At 53.0% G+C, this 20,125-nt stretch overlaps 1 protein-coding gene across 1 annotated transcript; it reads right to left on the reverse strand.

Annotated features, from left to right (window-relative positions):
- Window positions 1–16,393: 16,393 nt before the first annotated feature.
- Window positions 16,394–19,333, reverse strand: TMEM151A (transmembrane protein 151A). The gene is made up of 2 exons (XM_077823293.1): window positions 19,274–19,333; window positions 16,394–17,710 (listed from the first exon to the last, which is right to left on the reverse strand). Exons 1-2 carry the CDS (start codon window positions 19,331–19,333, stop codon window positions 16,394–16,396), a joined length of 1,377 nt encoding a protein of 458 aa, XP_077679419.1.
- Between the last annotated feature and the right edge of the window lie 792 nt (window positions 19,334–20,125).

Raw genomic sequence — 20,125 nt, forward strand, 5'->3', positions numbered from 1 at the left:
TGGCCTCTCTAGGCAGCTCTTGGAGGTCTAAACTCACTGCTCTTTTTCCCCAAAAGGACACCTTTGGGTGGGGTTGGCCAAGGTGTCAGGGCTCCAGCAGGGGGCAACAAATGCCTGACACACCCCCACAGAGGCCTGACTTTCACATTATTTTTGCTTCCTAGAGTGAATCATAATTTAATTTAATTTAGTTTTCAAAAAACAAAAATAGGCATATTTATTCCAATCTACTAGAATGAGAACCAGTTCCATTTATATTTCTCCAAGTCACAAAATGAAATTCATAAAGATAATATTCTTTTTTTAAAACTGGTGAAATTCAGTAAGAGAAATCGACAGTGAACTTTGCTGGAGAATAAGCTTGTTACTTGGCTTTTTTCTTTTTTTGAATAGACTAGCTGCATTTTCTTGACAGAGGTAAATACAGGTGTCAGGTCTCTTCTACTTTTAAATCTAAAAATGTTCTGAGAGAGAGCCACTAACTGGAGCAATTCGTGAAATACTTTAAAAGTGCCTTCAACAGAGGACATGCTAAAATTATGTGGTGGGTGATTTCTCTTTCTTGAGACACTGAAGACCGCTTCTGACTGTCCCCTGGGTGGAGGTGATGTAGAAATGAGTTTGTAGCACTTATCTCATGAGGCTGCAGATAGGCACTGAAGTGCGTGGCAATTGGGTGACTTTCTAGTGCTCTCACTGGGGAAGGCTAAAGAGTGCTGGTAGCCCCAAACTCTTCCACACTCCAGGTGTTATGCACTTGCTTCCTGTCTGGATTCTAACTAGAGTCCCTGACCTTTCACCTTCTCTTCTCTGATACCGTGTGTGACCGGGGTCCCAGGGAGCCTCACTGAAGTTACTCAACTAGGGTCAATGGCAAAGAATGGGGCAAACAATCCCCAAAGCTGGTGGATATTCCAATACTTAGATTTACCAAACCAGCACAAAACGGCTTCTATAATATCTTACTGGGTACCCAGAAGCCAACAATACAGTTCCCTTAAAGCAATCCAGCCTCAGGCCTCCACCCAGACACCCAAGTCAAATATGATGAGGAGTACTGAAAATCTTATTCACCATATAAGAAAGTTCTACCAATCCCAAAGGATCGGACATATTAGTTCTCAAGTTAATGAATATTTCAGATCTTACCCAAATACACGCTTACAGCCAATCCATATTAACTAAACTAAAATTTATTAAAAAAGAAAAGAGAGAAAGTATTGGTTAAAAGATCAATATACATACAGACATGAGTATAGTTCTCAGATCAGATTCATAGTGGAGATGGTGAGCTTTGTAGTTGCAACGCGTTCTTTCAGAATTAGGCCATAGGTTATAGTCCAGTGTTCATATTCAGGGTGATCCAGATGGGACTGGAGATCTCAGTCTTATGACTTAAGCTACCCCTGCATGAAGCATCAAGCAGATCTGAGATAGAAAGTTTCAGGACCCAAGACATCTTTATACAGTTCCGGGCCTTCTTTTGACAGCTCAGAGTCCTTAGGTGAACAATAGGCAATCATGGAGACTTTGAGGTAGACCTATTTCCTAAGCATCACCAGTAATTAGCTACAGGGATTAGCATAAGGCAGTTGCCTCTTTTCCACCATTCACAGGTGATTTGCTATACATTTCAAAGAGAGATGAACAGAGTATAGACCAGAATGGTTTGATTACATTGTTAACCTCTAACAATATGTATGTACATGCATAAAAACACAAACATCATCTACCAATATGTCCCTAAAGATTGAATTTGGGTAATTTATCCTGCAGGATGCTTAACCCCTTTCTGGCCATGTGTCACACCGTGGAAGCATGCAGTCCCATTTTCCACATGCTTTGCACTCGTTGTCATCTCCTCTCACACGGCTGCATCTGGGCTTGGTGTGTGGGGAAGTGGTGCCGCCTGCCCTGTCTTTTCCAAAGTTCAGTTCTCAACAATAAAACCTTTTGCTGCCATCATTCTCCAAGCCGTTAGGTCCCTGAAATCCAAGCCGCAAGGCGTTACGTCTGCGGGAGGGAAAAGAATCTGTGGAATAGGGGACAGTCTGGGGAGACGGAAGGTACAAGCCATTCATTTAAATCAGCCTGCATTAGATACCCTGGCACAATAAACCATTAAAGCCAAACACCTCCATGTCCTACAGGATAAAAGTCTTAACAGAAGCCGCGTTGCAAATAACCACGTTGTAGGCTACACTGGAATTGAAACATAGCTCCAAAATGGACTGCGTGTGTGATCCTGACACTTCGCTATTCTGCCCAGGTGTAAGGGAATTAAAGCTCATCTGAGACGCACACCAGGAAGCTGTAAGATGGTGGGGGCTGCTTCTAAATTACACATTCTTACCTGCTGCTGGCTTGTCTACATGTTAGATCCGCTTTGACTCCCTTGCACATGGGTGGTTGGTGTAAATAATTCTGTAAGAGTTTCGCTGAAGACTAAAGGGTCTGAGACATATTCTTATGGCTCCCTTCTGATTTTTGGCCTCTAGCTGGTTTTCTCTTCACTTCCATCAAGCACAGTGAATAAGAAACTCCTTCCTATGCAGTTCCATGGAGTAGCTGTGGGAATAGCCGGCACACTCCACACAGGACAAGTATGTATCTCACAGACCTGCTCTCCCTGTCATGACAGCTTTCCAGTGAGTATGGCAACACATCACTGCATGGTAACCTGGCTGGGTATTTTTATTCTTTACAGTTTTAATGGGTGCTCTCCCCAATGGCTTCGCTGGCTCCTGCGACATTCCAAGGACTGGGCCTTCCCCACTGCATGACCACTTGTGAGCCCTTGGTTATCCTCCTCCTTGTGTGCGGCATGCAGCAGCATCCCTGTGGTCTAACCCTCTTTAGTCCGTCACACTCCTGCTTGGCCCTCTGAGCTGAGCAGGGCTTCTCAGAATTCTTGAAGGGAAGCCCCTGGCCTACGAGCCCCTGCCTAATTGGGAGAGCAGGTGCTCCCTACAAACAGCTTCTTAACACTCCTGTAGCAGGCTAGCTGGGAATGCTGGTGGAGCCCTGGTTTTTCTGCAGAGTCCTCCTGGCATTAGTTTGCTGTACAAGGTGCTGCTCAGACCAGGGAGCTCTGCAGTGTGGCTCACGCATTTGCTGCTTTTATTACAGTAGGAAATGAGATGTTCTAAAAAGTGCCAGATGGAGACGAATAGCTGAGCTCATCCCATCTGATCTGCTGCGTGGGATTCCCTGCAAAAAACGAGCGGTTTCCTGAGTGGTGCCTTCCTAAGGGACCCGGTGTCCTCAGTGTCTCCACCCTGTGCAGAGCAAGCTGAATGTTCCCCCTTATGTTAGCCATGGAGCTGATGTACCTGGGCTCGAGTTCCAGCTGAAAACCCTTCCTGCTGCCCGAGTTAGGCTCCAGGAAATGACACCCGTCAGCTACTCAGCCTCTGGGCTCCAACTCTAACTGTTAAAATGTTCTGCATCAGGAACTGGCTTCAAAAGCAGGGCTCTTGGAAAAGCCCCCTCATATCCCACCAGACTCACGAGGTATATACACAAATAGGTATTGGATGTAGCAACCCACTCCCAGACGTTCCTGGTTAGGTGTGGGTTCTGTTTTGCTACCGCCAGCCTTGGTAGTAGTTTCCCAGGGCTCAATGTGTCTCACTGGATGCAGCCCAGTGTTAGGATGAGACTGCTCATTCATGCTTTTCTCCCTGAGTCTCACAAATGCAGTCAAGAACCGTGTACACAAGAGTGGACATTTCAGGGTTTACATAAGCAAATGGGAAAAGGAGAAACCGTGAGATGCCTTGATTACAAACCCAGCACTAAAACACAAGGCTTAGGCTCTGCCTGGGGAAAGGCAGTCAAACGGTACTTTCTTCCAGGTGATACGTAAGTGGCATTGAGAATGACTAGCCTCCTGTTACACTCATGTCACAGTTCAGCACCCACTGAGGCAGTGAGGGGTAGTGGTTGGTGCACTGGGTGTGGCCAACAGGAGGCCTGGGTTCTATTCCCAACTATACCTTTTGGCTCGCCTCGTGACACTGAGCAAATCACTTATCCTTGCTGTGCCCCCTTCCATAACATGGGGGGAAGGGCTCTACCTACCTTGGTTAAGCACTTAGATCTTTTCATAAGCCGTTCTATGCACATGCCAAGTATTAATTAGCGGTAGCGGAGAACAAGTGCCTGGCATGCTTGGCTATATCAGAATGGCCACACTGGGTCAGACCAAAGGTCCACCTAGTCCATATACGGTCTTCCGACTGGCCAATACCAGGCGCCCCAGAGGGGATGAACAGAACAGGTGATCATCAAATCATCCATCCCCTGTCTCCCATTCCCAGCTTCTGGCAAACAGAGTTTAGGGACACCATCCCTGTCTGTCCTGGCTCATAGCCATCGATGGACCTATCCTCCAGGAACTTATCTAGTTCTTTTTTGAACCCTGTTATAGTCTTGGCCTTCACAACATCCTCTGGCCAGGAGTAGAACAGGTATAGCTGGGTTTGACACTGCACCTGAGGAGCCAAATGGAGCTTTCACCTTGGCTTGGCGGAAGAGGGAAGCAACAGCCTCCTTGACACCCACTGACAAAACCTGCGACTTTCCTTGCTGTAGCAATTCGCCTTTCACCACCTGATATCCACATGGCAACATCAGCAGCTACTTGTCAAACTGACACCCAAAGCAGGTCTTTTCTGGGGCCCATTGCACCATGGGACTCTTCAGGAGTTGGGTTCTGATGCCAGCTCCCCTCTTGCCTTCCCTGAGCTGCATAGAGGCTCTCCAATCTCCTGCGCCTGGAGAACCATCCCTAGATCTCTGGCCTATATTGCCTTTCCAATGCACTCCCAGTCTGGAATGCCTAACCCTAAACCGTGGCTTCCTTGGATAGCCGCCTCTCGAATACCATGCTGCTTTGGGTCCAGCATTTGAACAGCCAGAATCGTCTAGTCAGCGTGGGTGCAAAACTGACAGCTGTCTGTCAGAGAGAGACTTCTCACTTCTTAGCAACAAAAACAAGGTGCCTCTGGGCAAGGGCTTGTAGGGGCAGATTTGGAATGTTACATACAGGTGGGCTTTAAAAGTGGGGACACAAGGACAATAGGATTTGTTCGGAGGAGGAAACTTTCAAAACACACCCAGGTTCCACCACGGGGCGGGAGGGAGAGGGGTAGTGACCAAGGGGAGATGAACTCACAGTAAATACCTAACTACTGCTGAGAAGGAATAATGGGTAGGAGTTGCTTCCGCTTCAGCCAGAGTCTCCTGTGTGTCGCTGTTTCAGTCATGATCAGATTTACACTAAGGGTAACAGAAGCTGCAGAGAGTATTAGTGATTTTTAAGGCAAGAGTTAGTCAATTTGCTGCATGGAAAATGCCTTCTATTGGCTTCCAGGGCACTGATTCGGGCCTTTCATGTAGCACCTTGCAAAGCATGTAAGAAGCGGAGGGATGGATCTAGGGATATAATGAAGGAAGGACGCATTGTTTCCTCGGTATATCTATCCACCTGACCTACTTTTGTCAACTCATCATATAATCAAAAGCTTCAGCAGCCCCGGCTTTCAGAACTGCATGTCTAATTTGCACACAGAAGGTGTTTGCACATGCAAGCTGGTAATAGGAAGCTCAAACATGCTGTCTGATTGGATGTGCACTTACGAAAATCAGCCCCTAAAGGTCTGATACCGTGATCTAGAGGGAAGCCGTTTAATATGTAAAAGCACCAAGTAGCTTGTTGCTGATGCTTGACTGCACTGCTTTGCAGGAGATCCCAATCTTTCCTGGCCTTGGTTTCCAATCCCCATGGTACGTGAGCTGGCTCAAGAATATTGCAGCCATCACTGATTGAAGGCAAAGATACCACTGCTGATGTGTTTCATAGGAAGCTCTCAAATGGAAGGCTGACCCTTGGATTTCAATGGAGGCTACAAGGAAAACTGGGAATGTGTAGGGCTCTTTCAGACACAAACTCTTATAGGAAAGTTCTACACTTACCATCTTGTAAAATGGTGCTTTGTTATTTAAAAGGCTTTTCCCACCCATCTCTTTGGAATTTTGTGTTTTTTTCATTGCTGACAGTCACTCTGTAATTCCAGAGAGGCAATAGAACACGGTACTGGGAAGAACCAATGCTTTCATTTGACAGCAAATTTAGTTTTGGTGACAGTTAAGAGGAGATATTATTTTAGAACCTTAACACCCAGAATCAAGCCTCCTGCCACAAGTCCCTGCTTCAGCAAAGCATTTGAGCAAGGGGGTGCATATGTTGCCTTCAAGAAAAAACATCTTCAAACCCTTTTTGGATTCGTATAGTTTCTGAGAGATATAAGCGTGTGCTTAAGACTTTTGTTGAATCAGGGCTATTGTGCCAAAAAGGAACATCCAAATGCTGTTTCTTTCCTCCGTTCTTCCCAGGACTGTTTCCAGGTACTCTAGCAATCTCAGCAGAAGAAATTTTTCTGAGGAAAGGGGTGAATTCGCTGGGGTAGGGGTTGGATTCTGGGGGAGGTTATAAAGGAAGTTAGATGCTTTAACAATTACCTTTGCACTATTTATGGTGGCTGAAATGGTGGATTCTTTTGAAAATGATGTCTTTAGCCTCTGTTTGCCAGAAGCTGGGAGTGAGCAACAGGGGATGGATCACTTGATGATTACCTGTTCTGTTCATTCCCTCTGGGGCACCTGGCACTGGCCACTGTCAGAAGACTGGATACTGGACTAGATGGACCTTGGGTCTGACCCAGTAGGGCCATTCGTATGTTCTTATACAAAAACTCTACAAATCCAGTGGGGCTTTGGAACCTTAATTTTCCAAGTTTGGGACTTATTTGACTCTGCAACCTGCATTTGTTAGCCTTTTTAATATGTTTGGAAATGTATCCGTTTTTACAAAATAAGTCAGCTGCATCAGTAGATCTTGGAGCTGACCTGGTTGACTACAGGCAACAGGAGGAACCCTCATTTTCACATGAGTATTCTGGGGTCTGTTGTAACAGTGAGGGGGGGAGAGAGACATGCTTAGGCGGGTCTCCCCTGTGCCATGGCTGGTGGGATAGTTGTGTTTGTATCCTTTCCAGTACAGCGCTAACGTGCAATGTAGGAACAGATGATAACACTGTTTTGGTCATGTGTGATTCTAGTAACTTTTTTCCAGAGTTCCTGATTGGTCATTTAATTTTCACAGCTGGATTATCTGAAAGAAAGAGATGGCACTTTACAGGCTCTGAGTCCAAATAACCAGAGCTGGTCCAGCGCATCTCTGCACAGCCACTGGCCATCCTCTCTCTTCTACACACAGCTTTAACAAACATGGCTGCATTGCAGAACAGTAGAGCTGATTGGGGAAGTTTCTGTTGGAATTATTTTGTGATGGAAAAATACAATTTCTGGAAAATCAAAATGTTCTAAAGGAAAATTCTGATTTTGTGGAAAATGGAAAAATGTTTCCCATTGAAAATTTCAATTTTCCAGCAACTGTACTTTCCATTTGGAAAATCAAAATGAAATGTTCATTTTGGGTCAGTTCAAAATGAATCAGAATATTTCAGTTTTTGAACTGACCTGAAAAGGTTTCATTTTAAATGAGTTCAACACAATATTAATCTATATTTCCTTATCAAGGCATTGCCTTATAGGAGTTGTTGTTTGTGCCCCAATTCTCTCCTGTGGGCCAGTATACCTGGGGACCTACATCTCCCATAATGCAATGTGGACTTTCTACTGATTGAGCTGTGTGGTGCATCATGGGAGTCGCATGATTCTGGGTGCATTATGGGAGATGCCATCTTGGCAGAGAGCCTAGCCCATAGGGAAGAATGGGGGCAACAGACTTCTGAACTACAACTCCCATAAGGTAATGTGACATGGAAAAATGCAATTTAATATTGAACTGATTCAAAACTAAGCATTCTGGGTCAGTTCAATAAACCAAAATTAAATATTTCAATTTTGGGAATGTCAGACTTTCTTTTCTATCAAAAAAGTAGTAATGAAACACTAGACATTTCTGAATTGAAAATTTTCAGAATTTTGGTTCCTCAAAAACATTAAAAATTTCAACTTTTTGTCCCAATTTGAGACAAAAGCAAATGTTGACATGTTAGAAATTCTGACTTCCACTCAGCTCTTAAAATAACACCACCACATTCCTGTGGGTGCAGGGAGAGAGGCTGGGGGGGGGGGCGGGAGGCCAAGAGGAGACTGGGCTGTGGAGGAGTGAATGTATAGAGATCTCTCTTGATCTTTTGTGGGGAGGCCCGTCCCATTCTAGAACATCCGGCACCAACAGGTTCTGCAGCGTCTCAGAATACGCCCTGACGATATTTAAGGAGGCTGGAACTGCTTTTAACTAATTTTGAACCACCTGAGCATTGGTCCTGAAAGTTCTATTGACTTGAATGTTGTGAAAGAGGGAGCTGAGAAGCAATGGAAAAGAAATTCCAGAGCAAAAATATTATCTTTGCCATAATCACATAGAACACTTGTGCTACCCTTGTTTATTAGACAAGGGCTCTCTCCCTGGTGTGGCATAGTGGTGCCATGCTAGCATCACGGTAGCTAGGAGAGAGTTTTTTTAAAAAATTGAATTGAACATGGAAGTAAGCCTGAGTGTTTGAGGTTCAATCTTGCATTGCCAAGGAAGTAGACTCCATGCAATAGGTCTATTTCATTTCTAATTTCTATGGTTCTGTTACAAGGAAATGGGATTTGTGAACATTACATAGTTCTGTGACTCCAAAAACTAGCTTGGAAGGATGACATATCCCTAGTGATGAGATGTCTTGGTACAATTTCTTATTGTACCAGTTGGAACTGGTCTACTTCCCAGCAATCTGATGGGAAGAAATTGCTCCCTGAAATGTTAAGGTCAAAATAACTAATTTTAAAACAGCTCATTCATAGAAACACATAGCATCTGTATAAAAGACACTTGCCCAATCAGCTATCAAAAATCAAATGACCCCACACAGCAAAAAGGTGACATGTGAAACCACTAAAAGATTTACCCTTGTATCGTCTGTCCGAATCAGAATCGATTCACAGGAAATAATCCTTGATTTACACATGGATTTGGGGAAAATTCCAAAAATATTAATATGATTTGGAAACGCGAAGAAGAGACAAGGGGAAAAAAAATACAGGAAAACTTCAGTGATTGACTGGCGTGTCCAAGGGCCCATCAGAACTGGTTCCCTTTCTGACTCCCCACTTTCTAATGGTGCTGTAATTTGACATGTATTTACCCAGGGAAATTGTTCACTGCATCTGTTTTTCAGTGAGGCCCTGTTTGAACTGAGATGACTAAAGCATGTAGAAGTTAACTGCTCAAAGTCAAGAAAATGAGTCGGATTCTCAGATAATACTAAGGAACTTTGGCTAATATCCTCAAAGGTATTTAGGCACCCAATTCTGATTAAAAGAAAAGGAGAGTTAGGTGACTCAACACCTTTGAGGATCTGGGCCTCCTGATTCTTTACTACTTCACCCAGGCATTCTGCCTTCCTGAGAACAGCTTTCTGTTTCCACAGAGTAAACTACCCGAACTGCCAATACCTAAATGCCACAAACGTATTTGCCCTCTGCTTTGGCAATTAGTCATACTCTGTTGCCCTACAGCTTGGCCCTATCCAGATACCACCACATTAAGCCAAGTTTTGAGGGTAGAAGCAGGGGAAGGAATCTGGGGGCCCAGTTTACACTCCTGTAAATTACAGACAGCATGCTGATCTTTGCTGCTTGTTCGGCAGAAATGAGACAAGAGCATCTCAAATCCAAGGACTTCGTTTTCCATAGTTTCTGGGTTAGATCGACCATTGCTCTGACCAGGATGGCCATTCTTATGTTCTTAAGAACCATGTCAGTTCTCAGCAGTGGGAGTTTAGTAAAGCGTTACCCCTTTCGACCCAAGTGGTTAGCCAACATGCAGGGTCTTGTGGGTTGTTTCTGTGAAGAGGAGAAATAGATGATGGATAAGGTATTTCTGTGGGGCAATCCTGTTTATGTACAAAGAATGCACATGAAGTGCTGGTTCTCTGACCACAGTAGGAATCAACTAGGAAACCGTTTCCTTGCTCAGTCTGACAAGCCTCTTTTTCCAGCCAGCAGTCTGCCCAAAAAGCCCCCTCTCCGCTTTCTTTCAGGGTCATGTGCCAAGTACATCTCTGGCTGTCCTTGGCTTTCTACTGCCTTCTCTGTGTGTTTCTGTGGTGGTGCCACTGTACCTGTTCTCACACATGCAGCTCACCAAAACATTATCCAGCTGTCTACCTTTGCATTCAGCCCCCTGTGAAACCTCTCGGCCCTCGTAGCTCAGCTCCTGACTGGCCTGGCATGCTACCTGTGTTTTGGGGAGTGACTCCTGTTGTTTCAGCTGTCTTCTGCCAAAAGGAGCTTAACTGCTTTTTACGTTTATCCTGAATGAAAGGCAGCTGTCACACCCACCAGCTTCAACAAGGTTTCACCCAGCCTCCAGCATAGCAATATAAAAGTGTAACACATGCCAGCTGATTTGTTATGACTATTTCCTCACTGATGGGGAGAGACAGCATCACTCATTTGTGAGAAAACTTTCCTTTGCTTGTGGAAGATAAATATCGAAGGCGCTCACCCTGAAAGAACATGTGATGGAGCTGGTGAGTAGGGGAACATAACTCCCATCAGCCCTGCCTCCTGGACAGGTAAGGGGAAATGACCTGAACCAGCAAGTGAACAGGATCTGGGAGGCAGGACCAGTGGCCGCATGGCAAGCCAGGAGCTGTAGAAAACTTGGATGCTGAGTGGAATCTCCAGGATCTGTCCACAGACCCACACATCAAACAGGCTGTGGCTGCCAGCCTTACAGCAGCTGGGTGCAGCTCTGTGGGCAGCTTATGGGGCGGCAGCAGCTGGACAGGGAGCCAGTGCAGAGGGGCCCAATGAGAGACACTAGGTGATCTGGCTGGCCTGGAAACTTGCAAGCTCCTCTTTCCTTGAATAGAGACAGGACTGGAGAGGGCACCCCAGGCCCCAGCCCTGAAGAGCCCTGACTCTCCATTGGACTGGCCCAAGGAAAACCCATTATTGCTCACTTGAAATGTAACTGGTTAAGCCTCTGTGCTGCGGGGGGGGGGGTGCAACCTCTGCCCTTTCCTGCCGGCCCTCGTAAAATACCCTTTCACTCAGCCACGTGGCTCAGTGATTATTAGGACCCAGTGGAGCTAGCGCCTACCAGACCTAGCTGTACGCCTAGAGCACATGCCTGAGAGTGGCACTACGCCTGGCATGCTGTGGGTATCCTAGTGGTGTGGAGTACTCAACCCCAGTCCTTACAAGTGAGTGAGACGCCCCCAGAAGGGATGGGGCCTTACAACGGGAACGAGAGCCCTACTTAGAAGGTGGTGCTGGGGACCTCATTCGTGTGCATGTGCCATTAAGTTGGGTTTTCCTTTGTACTAATGCACTGGGATGAGAAGAGCTTGGGAGAGCCTGGAAACCCAGCATTTTACTAAGTACTTGGAGGGAAGGGAGCCCCCCGGGAGAAACACAGGGGAGAAGGGTGGAAGACGGGGAGCCACAAATACAGCCAAACCCTGTCAAGCAACACATGACAGTGGTATGAAATGTGACCTCATCAGCAGAGCTGTTGCGGGCCGAGGAAGAGATTTATGGCTTAGGCTTAGGCTAGCATTTGGCATCTGGATCCAAGGCTGAAACACGGCGCTAGCCAAGGCCACGCGTCGTGGCCTAGCACGCTTGCATAGTGGGTGTGAAACTTTTGTCATGTTGGGTCAAAATCATACAAAAATGGCAGGTGTTAGGGGAGTTCTACCATGTTTGACCCGAAGGGGGGGACAGGCTCCTATCACCTGGATCCAAAGGTGTAGGCAAAGCAGCCCCAGGAGTGCTTCAAGCTACCTTTGTGTACCCCCCACTGACTGGGGGGCTGTTCCTTTCGGTTGTACGTGAGCATCTGGCCCATATTAGGAATTATTGGCTGGGAGTCCGTGTTGGTCTTGCACGACATATTCATTACCCTGCTGTTCGAAGCACATGTGACATGATGCCCCTGGCTGGGGACGGCCGTGCAGCAAGTAAACTGGCTCGAGAAGTATGGGCCTCTGCTGCTCAGTCTAAATACAGTAAGTGCAAGCACCATAGCTGACTCAAACCTCTGAGGACTAGCCAGAGAGGGGGCACGAGAGCCCCATTGTTGTTGCCGTTTACCCACGGCTTAGTTGGCTTTATTAGGCGCAGTCAGTCCTAATTCATATTTTCACTCATGTTCCCAATGACGTTTGCTTCTAAGTACACAGGCATCAGTCAGGAAACCTGGGTGCTAGTCTCAACTCTGCCATTGACTCACTATGTGACCTTGGGCAGATCACGTAACACCTCTGTACATCGATCCCCATCTGTAAAATGGGCCTGTTTATCCTGTGGGATCATCCCCTGTACAGTCTGTTCCTCCCTTGGGGGGATGGGGAGGGCTCGTCCACGCCGCCTTAGAGTTATTTGCGACCGATAGAGGAAAAGTGCAATATGAATCAAGTTAATGATAAATGAGTCTCGACTATCCTTGCCCGGTTCAAAGGAAGCTTGCCTGATTAATAGTAAAACTACAAGTGCCCTTCTAGTGCTAAGGGCACTTACATGTGCTTTGTCCATCACAGGAGGGGATGATCCTGTCCCCCACCTCACCCCCCCCCCCCAAGAGAGAATAGACTGTAGGAGATGATCCCACCTAGGATGGGGAATACTCTGTAGGGGACCATGTATTGCTTGGGGGGGGGGGCACAGGGGACTCCCCACCACCTTGTTCCTGCACTGGCATCCATCCCCATCTCTGTCCCCAGGAGCTGACACAGAAGGACTCCAGCCTGTCCTGCAAGTGCCACCTGCCCCAGGCCACTGGCCTCACCCCCATCCATGTGAGAAACTGGTTCAGCAACCACCACCAGCAGGACTGGGCAGCCTCAACCAAGAACAGGTGAGGGGACAAGCCCACCCTGGGGTCCGACATGGGATCCTGCCCCAGCCTTCAGCGTGGAGGGGATGGGAGATGTCCGTGAGACACACAGGGGTCTCAGTAGGGGGCACTGGGCTGCAGGGCAGGGGCTTGGTGGGGGGCGCTAGGCTGCAGGAAGCAGCCCGGGGGGCTGAAAGACCAATCGAATCCCACTTATGATGTTCCTCTTTGCGGTTTCCTGGTTCCGCCCAAACACAGCCGAGGTTTTGGAGTGAGCTGACTTGAGTTCAATACCGGGGAAAGTGGGGGGGCGGTGAGACCCTTTCATTTACAGGAATAAAGGCTGCCTGGCTCTGAGGGTGGTACAGGAGCTCCTGGGTGTCTGGAAGATCAGGGGCTGTGCTGAGGCTCCGGATGCCTGGGTTCTATTATGGCCTCTGCTGTTAATGCGGCTTTAATTTCTCTGGCTCACTTAGGATTTTCCCTCCTAGGCTCTAGAAGTATTCACCATCCAAGCCTAGCATGGCCACCCTGCCTCCCCTGGCTGAGTGCCAGGCCAGCATGGGCCCGAGTGATGCCCCCTCCCTGTGGAGGCCAGTTCAGCCCCCAGCCTCAGTGCGCCCCCCCACCAGCAGGCCGAAGGATCCGACGGCAGCCATCAGACACCAGGAACTGGCTGGGGCAGGCAGGAGTCATGGATTCCCCCAGGGATGACGTGGAAGACTGTGATTCAGAGGGGGATCCAGCTGGCAGCCACAGGAGGAGGAGTCCCTGAGCAGGTGAGAGATGGGTGGGGTACAGACAGCAGTGCTGAGCTGCATGGTATACGTCGCAGTGGTGCCCATAGACCCTGCCGTCCTATCCCAGCATGCACTGGTGGGCTGCACAGCCCCCAGCCCTGCCCTTCTCTGGCTCCAGGGGCTCCCAGAATGGGGGGTGTCTGGGGCAGCAGCGGGACAGTGCTCCTAGAGCTGCCAGGGCAGGAATAATGCCCCTTGGGTGGCAGGGCCAGGAGCCAGGGCATTAGGGGTGCCAGGTTTGCAGCAAAGACCAACAGGTCATGGGCAGTTGGGGATAAGATGGACAGCTCAGGGGGCTGAGATACCCTCTGACCCGCCCCCATCCCACATCCCAACACATGCACCAGGTAAATCTGCCCCCCCCCCACCCTTTATGCAAGAAACAGCTAGAGCTGCAGCCTCAGCACACAACTCGAGGACGGGCATCAGGGCAGTTAAGCAGATTTAACGTGGAACCTTTCCACGCTAGGGGGGCTGGCTCCAATCCAGCCCTGGGGCAGTGGGTCTGGGAGTGAGACAGGGGGCCTTTCCCCTCCCAGGGGAGCCAGTTCTGGTCTGGATCCACCTTGTGTAAGGCATGTTTGCAGGGTCTCAGCCCAGTTCTCCACAGGACACACACACAGCCCTGCCCGTGGGCACTAACCCGCCCCTCGCCGGCATCCCCAGCACTGGGGCTAGGCAGCTGAACAAGCCACCTTGGGAGTAAGAGGTGCAGCGGCAGGGAGAGCAGGGCGGGGGTCTCTTCAGGGCTCCCCCCGAATCAGACTTCAGGATGAATCTCCAGCAGATTTTCGGGGTATAAAGCACTCCCTCCATCCGAGAACACGGTGCTGTGTTTCCCCTCCGGGGGCTGAGCACGGACTCTTGGGGTTTTGCCCCAGAGGGGAGTGGGGTCTAATGGGTTAGAATGTGGGCTGGGCATCAGGCATCCTGGGTTCAATTCCTGGCTCTGCCCCTGGCATGAGTGTGTGAGTGATTTCCTCTCTTTAGTGCTCCATCCTTCTGCGGGGGCTGAGCTGGCTCTGTTCATGTTCCCAGAGAGGCTGAAGCCAGCAGGACAATGGTCTGGACTGCTTGGGGCCATGCAGTGTCTAGGCAGGGATGGGGAAGCCCTGGGCCTTGATAGGGCTCAGTGAGGGCTTGACTAAGGGCTCTAACCTGCCTGTTCCGCACCACGCCTGCACCGTTTGACCTGCATTCCAGGAAAGCAGGCCCTGGGCCCCACGGAGCCAGTGCGGAAGCTCAAGATGCACCTGCATCTGTCAGTCCCTCAATAAACCCTAATGCTTCCATCAGCAGCTGTGTCTGTCACTCTTACTGCGCAGGCCTGGAGGGCTGACCCCCGTGCTCCAGGGCAGTGGTAGGTGGTGCTGTGCTGGAGGGAGCAGGACAGGGGCTCAGTTGGGGGCACGTGCCCCTTGCAGTCAGTGCTGGCCCCAAAGTCTGAGTCCAGGGGGCCGAGCTCAGGGCTGGGATAGCAGTGGCTGCAGGCTGGCAGTCAGGGGCATCAGCAGGGCTGCTATATCAGTTGGCTCCATTTCCCGGGCTGCCCTGTACTGCTCGCTCCATTCCCCAGAGCAGATCAGCTCATGGCTCCAGCAGCCATAGGCAAGGCACTTGAGCAGTTGAGCCCATCTGCTCCTACCAGAGTGGCTCGTGCTACCGCCGGGCCTTGGAGCGGCCACTCACTCTTAAAGGGCCCTGCCCCAGGAGGGTCTGCAATAGAGTCTCTGCAGGTCCTGGGCAGTGCTGAGTGCCAGTTGCCTCTGGGGTGGGGCATGGGGGCTGTTCACACAGGACTCCCGCACCTGGTGCTGAGACGCAGCAGGGGGCTACCTGCATGCGCACACAGCACAGTTCAGGCCAGGACCAGAGCCGTACCCTAGTCTGGGCTTAGCTCCTCCAGCAGGGGACTCCCCACCCCCTTGCACACGCGCGCACAGCCTGGCTCATCCCCCCCCTGCACAGCCACATACCCAGACTCTGCTGTGGGTTTGTGTCCCTTTATTCACTGTCACGCTCACTCCAGCCAGGCCTCCCTGGGCATGCACCATTTAACCACCAGCCCCTTGGCACAGCCTCAGGGAGAGAGGGGTGCCAGGGCAGAATAGATACCCTGCGGGGGAGGTTTGAGAGGAAATTAAACTATTCCCCAGCCTCACTCTGCCATGGGGGTCACAGCCTTGGGGAGGGAGGGGTGAGGCACCGACCCCACAGTATCAAAGTCCTCCAACTATCAGGGATTTAGGGCAGCCCCAGTCACCTCCAAAGGAAGCTCCATCCCCTCCTGCACATCTGGCACATCTGGGGAAGGCTGCCCCCTGCCCTAGGCTCCCCCTTTGCACAGGTCTGTCAATGTCCCTGTCCCAGCCCTGGGCTCAGTCTAACCTCTGGAATCCAATTCCACGCACAGGAGCTGAGATCAGAATCCAGCCCTGACCCCGTAGCCCTCAGTGGGTGACTGGATCTACACCTGGAGAGCTGAATGCACACACTGGTTTTGCTGCGAAGTAGCTCCCCTAGTTTTACCTCCGCCAGGGCCTGTGTGCCACGAGCACTGGGGTCCCCGGGGCAGGGGAGGGGGTTCAGTTGTTCCCCAGGGGTAGCTGCATTGCTCTCCTCCTGTCTCCAGGCACCCATCCACGCTCCTGGCCGTGCACTGAGTTCATAGAGGCGTCCCAGCCGCTGTGCCCGGGGTGCCCTGTGGGGGGCACGTCTCCCCACTGCGCATGATGATCACGGGAAAGTAGAGGGCGTCGTGGTAGCAGGGTGGATTCCCCAGGGGCTGCCTCTCTGCCCCGCCCCCGCTCAGGCTGCGGAAGATGCCGCGGCCCAGCGAGAAGCGGCTGCGGCTGAAGGGCAGGCGGGCGTAGAGGGCCCGGGTGCCGCAAGAGGGGAGCGAGTTGCTGCTCAGCGTGCGACGGCAGCGCTGCCAGCCCCGTAGGTAAGCCCCGCCTGCCATGACCGCATCCATCAGCACCGCCTCTGAGTAGCTGGGCACCAGCTGGCGGTTGGAGCAGATGTGCCACTCCAGCTCCGTCATGTCCACCGTGGCCACGCGTGGGATGGGGCGGCCGTAGCCAGGGGGCTCCAGGGAGCCGGGCCCGTCCTCGGTACCGAAGAGCTTCTCCACATGGTAGTGCACGTTGGCCGTGCGGTACCCGGCCAGCACCCGCAGCGGCCAGGACAGAAGCGCCAGCGAGGCTGCCCAGAAGGCCCAGCGCCGGGCGAACCAGGGAGGGCGCCCTGGCTCAGGGAAGACCATCAGCTGCTCCTGGAAGTTGACATCCTGCAGCCGCATGCCCTCTCGTGCCTCCAGGTAGTCGTCCAGCCCCTCGTTCTGTCCGAAGAAGCGTGCCCGCTGTGCCAGGTAGGCAGCCTCGGCCCGAGCGCTGGCGAAGCTGAAGCACTTGGTGAAGCGCAGACGCGTGGCCGGATGCTCAGCCAGGCCCAGCAGCTCCTTGGAGACGTCGCGCACGCCGTGGGCCGTGTAGTCAAAGTGGCTCTCAGCCACGTGGGTGTTGACCCGCTCGTGGTACACCTGGGTGGTGGTGTAGGCATCGCCATTGCGATAGCGGGTCACCTGGCGCGTCCGGCGGACGTAGTGGTAGCTCACCGCCTTCCACCACACGCAAGGCGCTGCCTGCTGCATGCGCTGCACCAGCTGGTGCACACTGGCCGTGCTGGCCCGGGGCTGGCGCCGGGCCTGGGCAAAGCAGTGCCAGCATTCTACCAGGTAGAGCAGGTAGAGCATGGCCAGGAAGGCCAGCGGGATGTAGAGATAGCCATCGGAGCAGGGGCTGGCGTGATAGACAGTGGAGGTTCCCCGGGCTGCTCCATCAAAGGCCAGGCGGGTGACGGTGGATAGGTGGCACCAGGCCACGGCACCAAAGCAACCATACATCAGCAAGGTGAGCAGGAGGCACCGCCAGTGTGACTCCCGCCACAGGGAGCTGCTCAGGGACTGCTTGAGGGGGCGCTGCTGCTCCAGGGAGAGAGAAACACAGTTAGTGGGGAAAGGCCCTGGGTCCCTTTCCCTGTTCCCTCGCCCTGAGGCTAGATCAGCGTCCATGCCCCACAACAGGGGAAGGTCCCGTTTCCTTTCCTCCCACGCCCGCCAGTCCCCCCCGAGCCGCTGCCCCCTGGAGAGGAAAGGCCACCTGTCCCCTACCCGCTCTCCAACCTCCAACTATCGAAAGGGCTGGCCCAGGCCAGACAGCACTAGCCAGTCAGAATGCCCGTGAGCAGGCTCTTGGCTGGAAAGGGGATGGCCCCTCTGGCCCAAGGCCCAGCTGTGCCCACAGCGAGCAGCTAATCCACCCCCACCCGCCTTCCACCTCAACAGCATTTCGTGGGCACCAGGCAAAATGCCAACTACAAATGGACTCCCGGGGGCAGGGCAGGGCTAGGGATGCAGATGCATTAGCACCAATGAGCTCACTGGGGGATGGGCAGGCTCAGGGCTAAATTAACCACCCGACTTTACCCCCTATGTCCCTCCCGCTCCCAGAGCTGGGTATAGAACCCCTGAGTCCTGGCTTCCACCCCCACTGCTTTGGCCCATTAGATCCCACCCTGAACTGGGCCTAGAGCCCAGGAGTCCTGGACCTCTGCTCACCTCTAACTGCCTGGCCCCCACTTGCCTCCCAGGCCCAAGGACAGAACCCAGGAGTCCTGGTTCCTACCGCCCCCTGCTTTAGACCCCAGGCCTCTCCTGGAATTGAGAACTGAACCCAGGAGTCGGGGTTGCCAACACCCCAGCCCCCATTCCCTGCCACTGGACCCGCAACCTCCCAGAGCTGGGAATGGAGGGGTGGGCCCAGGGATGTGATGGGGGGAGACGCAGGGATCGAAACTGCCCCGCACGTCTCCTCCTGCCTCTGCGATTACCCCCCCCCCCCACCCGGTGTTCCCTGCAGGACTGGCGGGGGCGGAGAAAACAAGGGCTCCCCACCTCACGCTTGGCCCGGGGGGATGCCAGCCCCAGCAAGCCCTCCCCGCATCTCTGCCTTTGTCCCGATCGAGCCCCTCGCGGTCCCTCCCCCTCCCCCCACACCCAGCCCCAGCAAGAGACGCCGCCACCAGCCCCAGCCGCTCTGCTGCAATGCAGAGCCCGGCACCCGACCCGCCTCCCCGCGACGGGCCCGACAGCAACCCCCACACCCCGGGCCAACGGGGTCCCCCAGGCCCGATCCAGCCCCGGTGATTCCGGTGCATCGTCCCTCCACATGGTAACGAGTTACCGAAATGCCGGGGGAACGGAGCGGGGGAATCGCCGTGACCCCCACGTCCACAGCCCCATACACCCCAACCCCGCCTGTCTCCCCGTACCCCAGCCCCGCCTACCCCCAGCCCCCACCTCCCAGCCCCCCCCAACGCTGCCTACCCCCCAACTCACACGCAAACACACCCCCACGCCCTGCCTGTCTGTCCTGGGTGGGGGGGAGTTCCCAGCAGCGCTTCCCCCCCCCCCGCAACTAGCCCCTGAGGGGAGAGCACCCCACCCCTTGCGCGTGGGGGGTCCAGGATCGGGCCCAGCGCTCACCTCCTCCCGGTGCGGGTCCCCCGCGGCGGGCGGGCCGGGCAGCGCCCCCTCGCCGAGCATGGCTGTTGCTGGGGGCTGCGGCAGCCGGGATCGCGGGCACCATGGCGGGGTCAGACCCAGCGCGCCCCGGCCCGAGCGCGGAGCCGCCTCCCCGCCTGGTGCATCTTCTGCGCCCCGCTCCGATTGCTCCGTGCGCCTGCTCCGCCTCCCCCGGCGGGGCCCTGCCCGCGGCGCCGGGGCCGCCTCCCTCCTGCCCCGGTGCCCAGCTTCCCCTGCCCAGCACTGCGCCCCGGCTACACCATCGCCCCCGGTTCCGCAGCCCTACTCCCGTGCGCCCAGGCAGAGCCCCCCCACATCCACCCTCCGCCGCCTCCAGTGCACCCAGGTGCCCACCTCCCCTGCCACCCAACCCAGGGCCCTGATGTCCCCTGCACCCCAGGGGTCTCCTGTGCCCCCACCCCTCCCCTTCCTGCACCGCTCTGCCCCCTTCCTCCCTCTGCCCCATCCCCTCGTGCCACCCACCCTACACTGCAGCCCTGTGCTCCAGAGCCAGTGTGCCCCCCTGCCCGCCATACACACACACACAAGCACACCCTGCTCTCACTCACGTGTGCCCTGCGCCCCTTATGCCTCTTGACATTCCCCACTCCTGTGATCCCCTCTCTCCCTCTGCACCACCTTCATCCCTTGCTATCACTCAGCCCGGGGGCCCTGCAACCCCAGTGCCACCCTGTCCCTGCACCCCCTATGCCCTGCACCCCAGTGCTACCTGCACATCCTACATGCATGTGTCCCCTGAACCCCCACTCCTCACCCCCCAGTGCAACCCACACCTCCTGTCCCTGCACTTCA

The sequence above is a fragment of the Eretmochelys imbricata genome, chromosome 7 (assembly GCF_965152235.1).
Source record: "Eretmochelys imbricata isolate rEreImb1 chromosome 7, rEreImb1.hap1, whole genome shotgun sequence".
In the NCBI taxonomy this organism is placed as follows: Eukaryota; Metazoa; Chordata; order Testudines; family Cheloniidae; genus Eretmochelys; species Eretmochelys imbricata.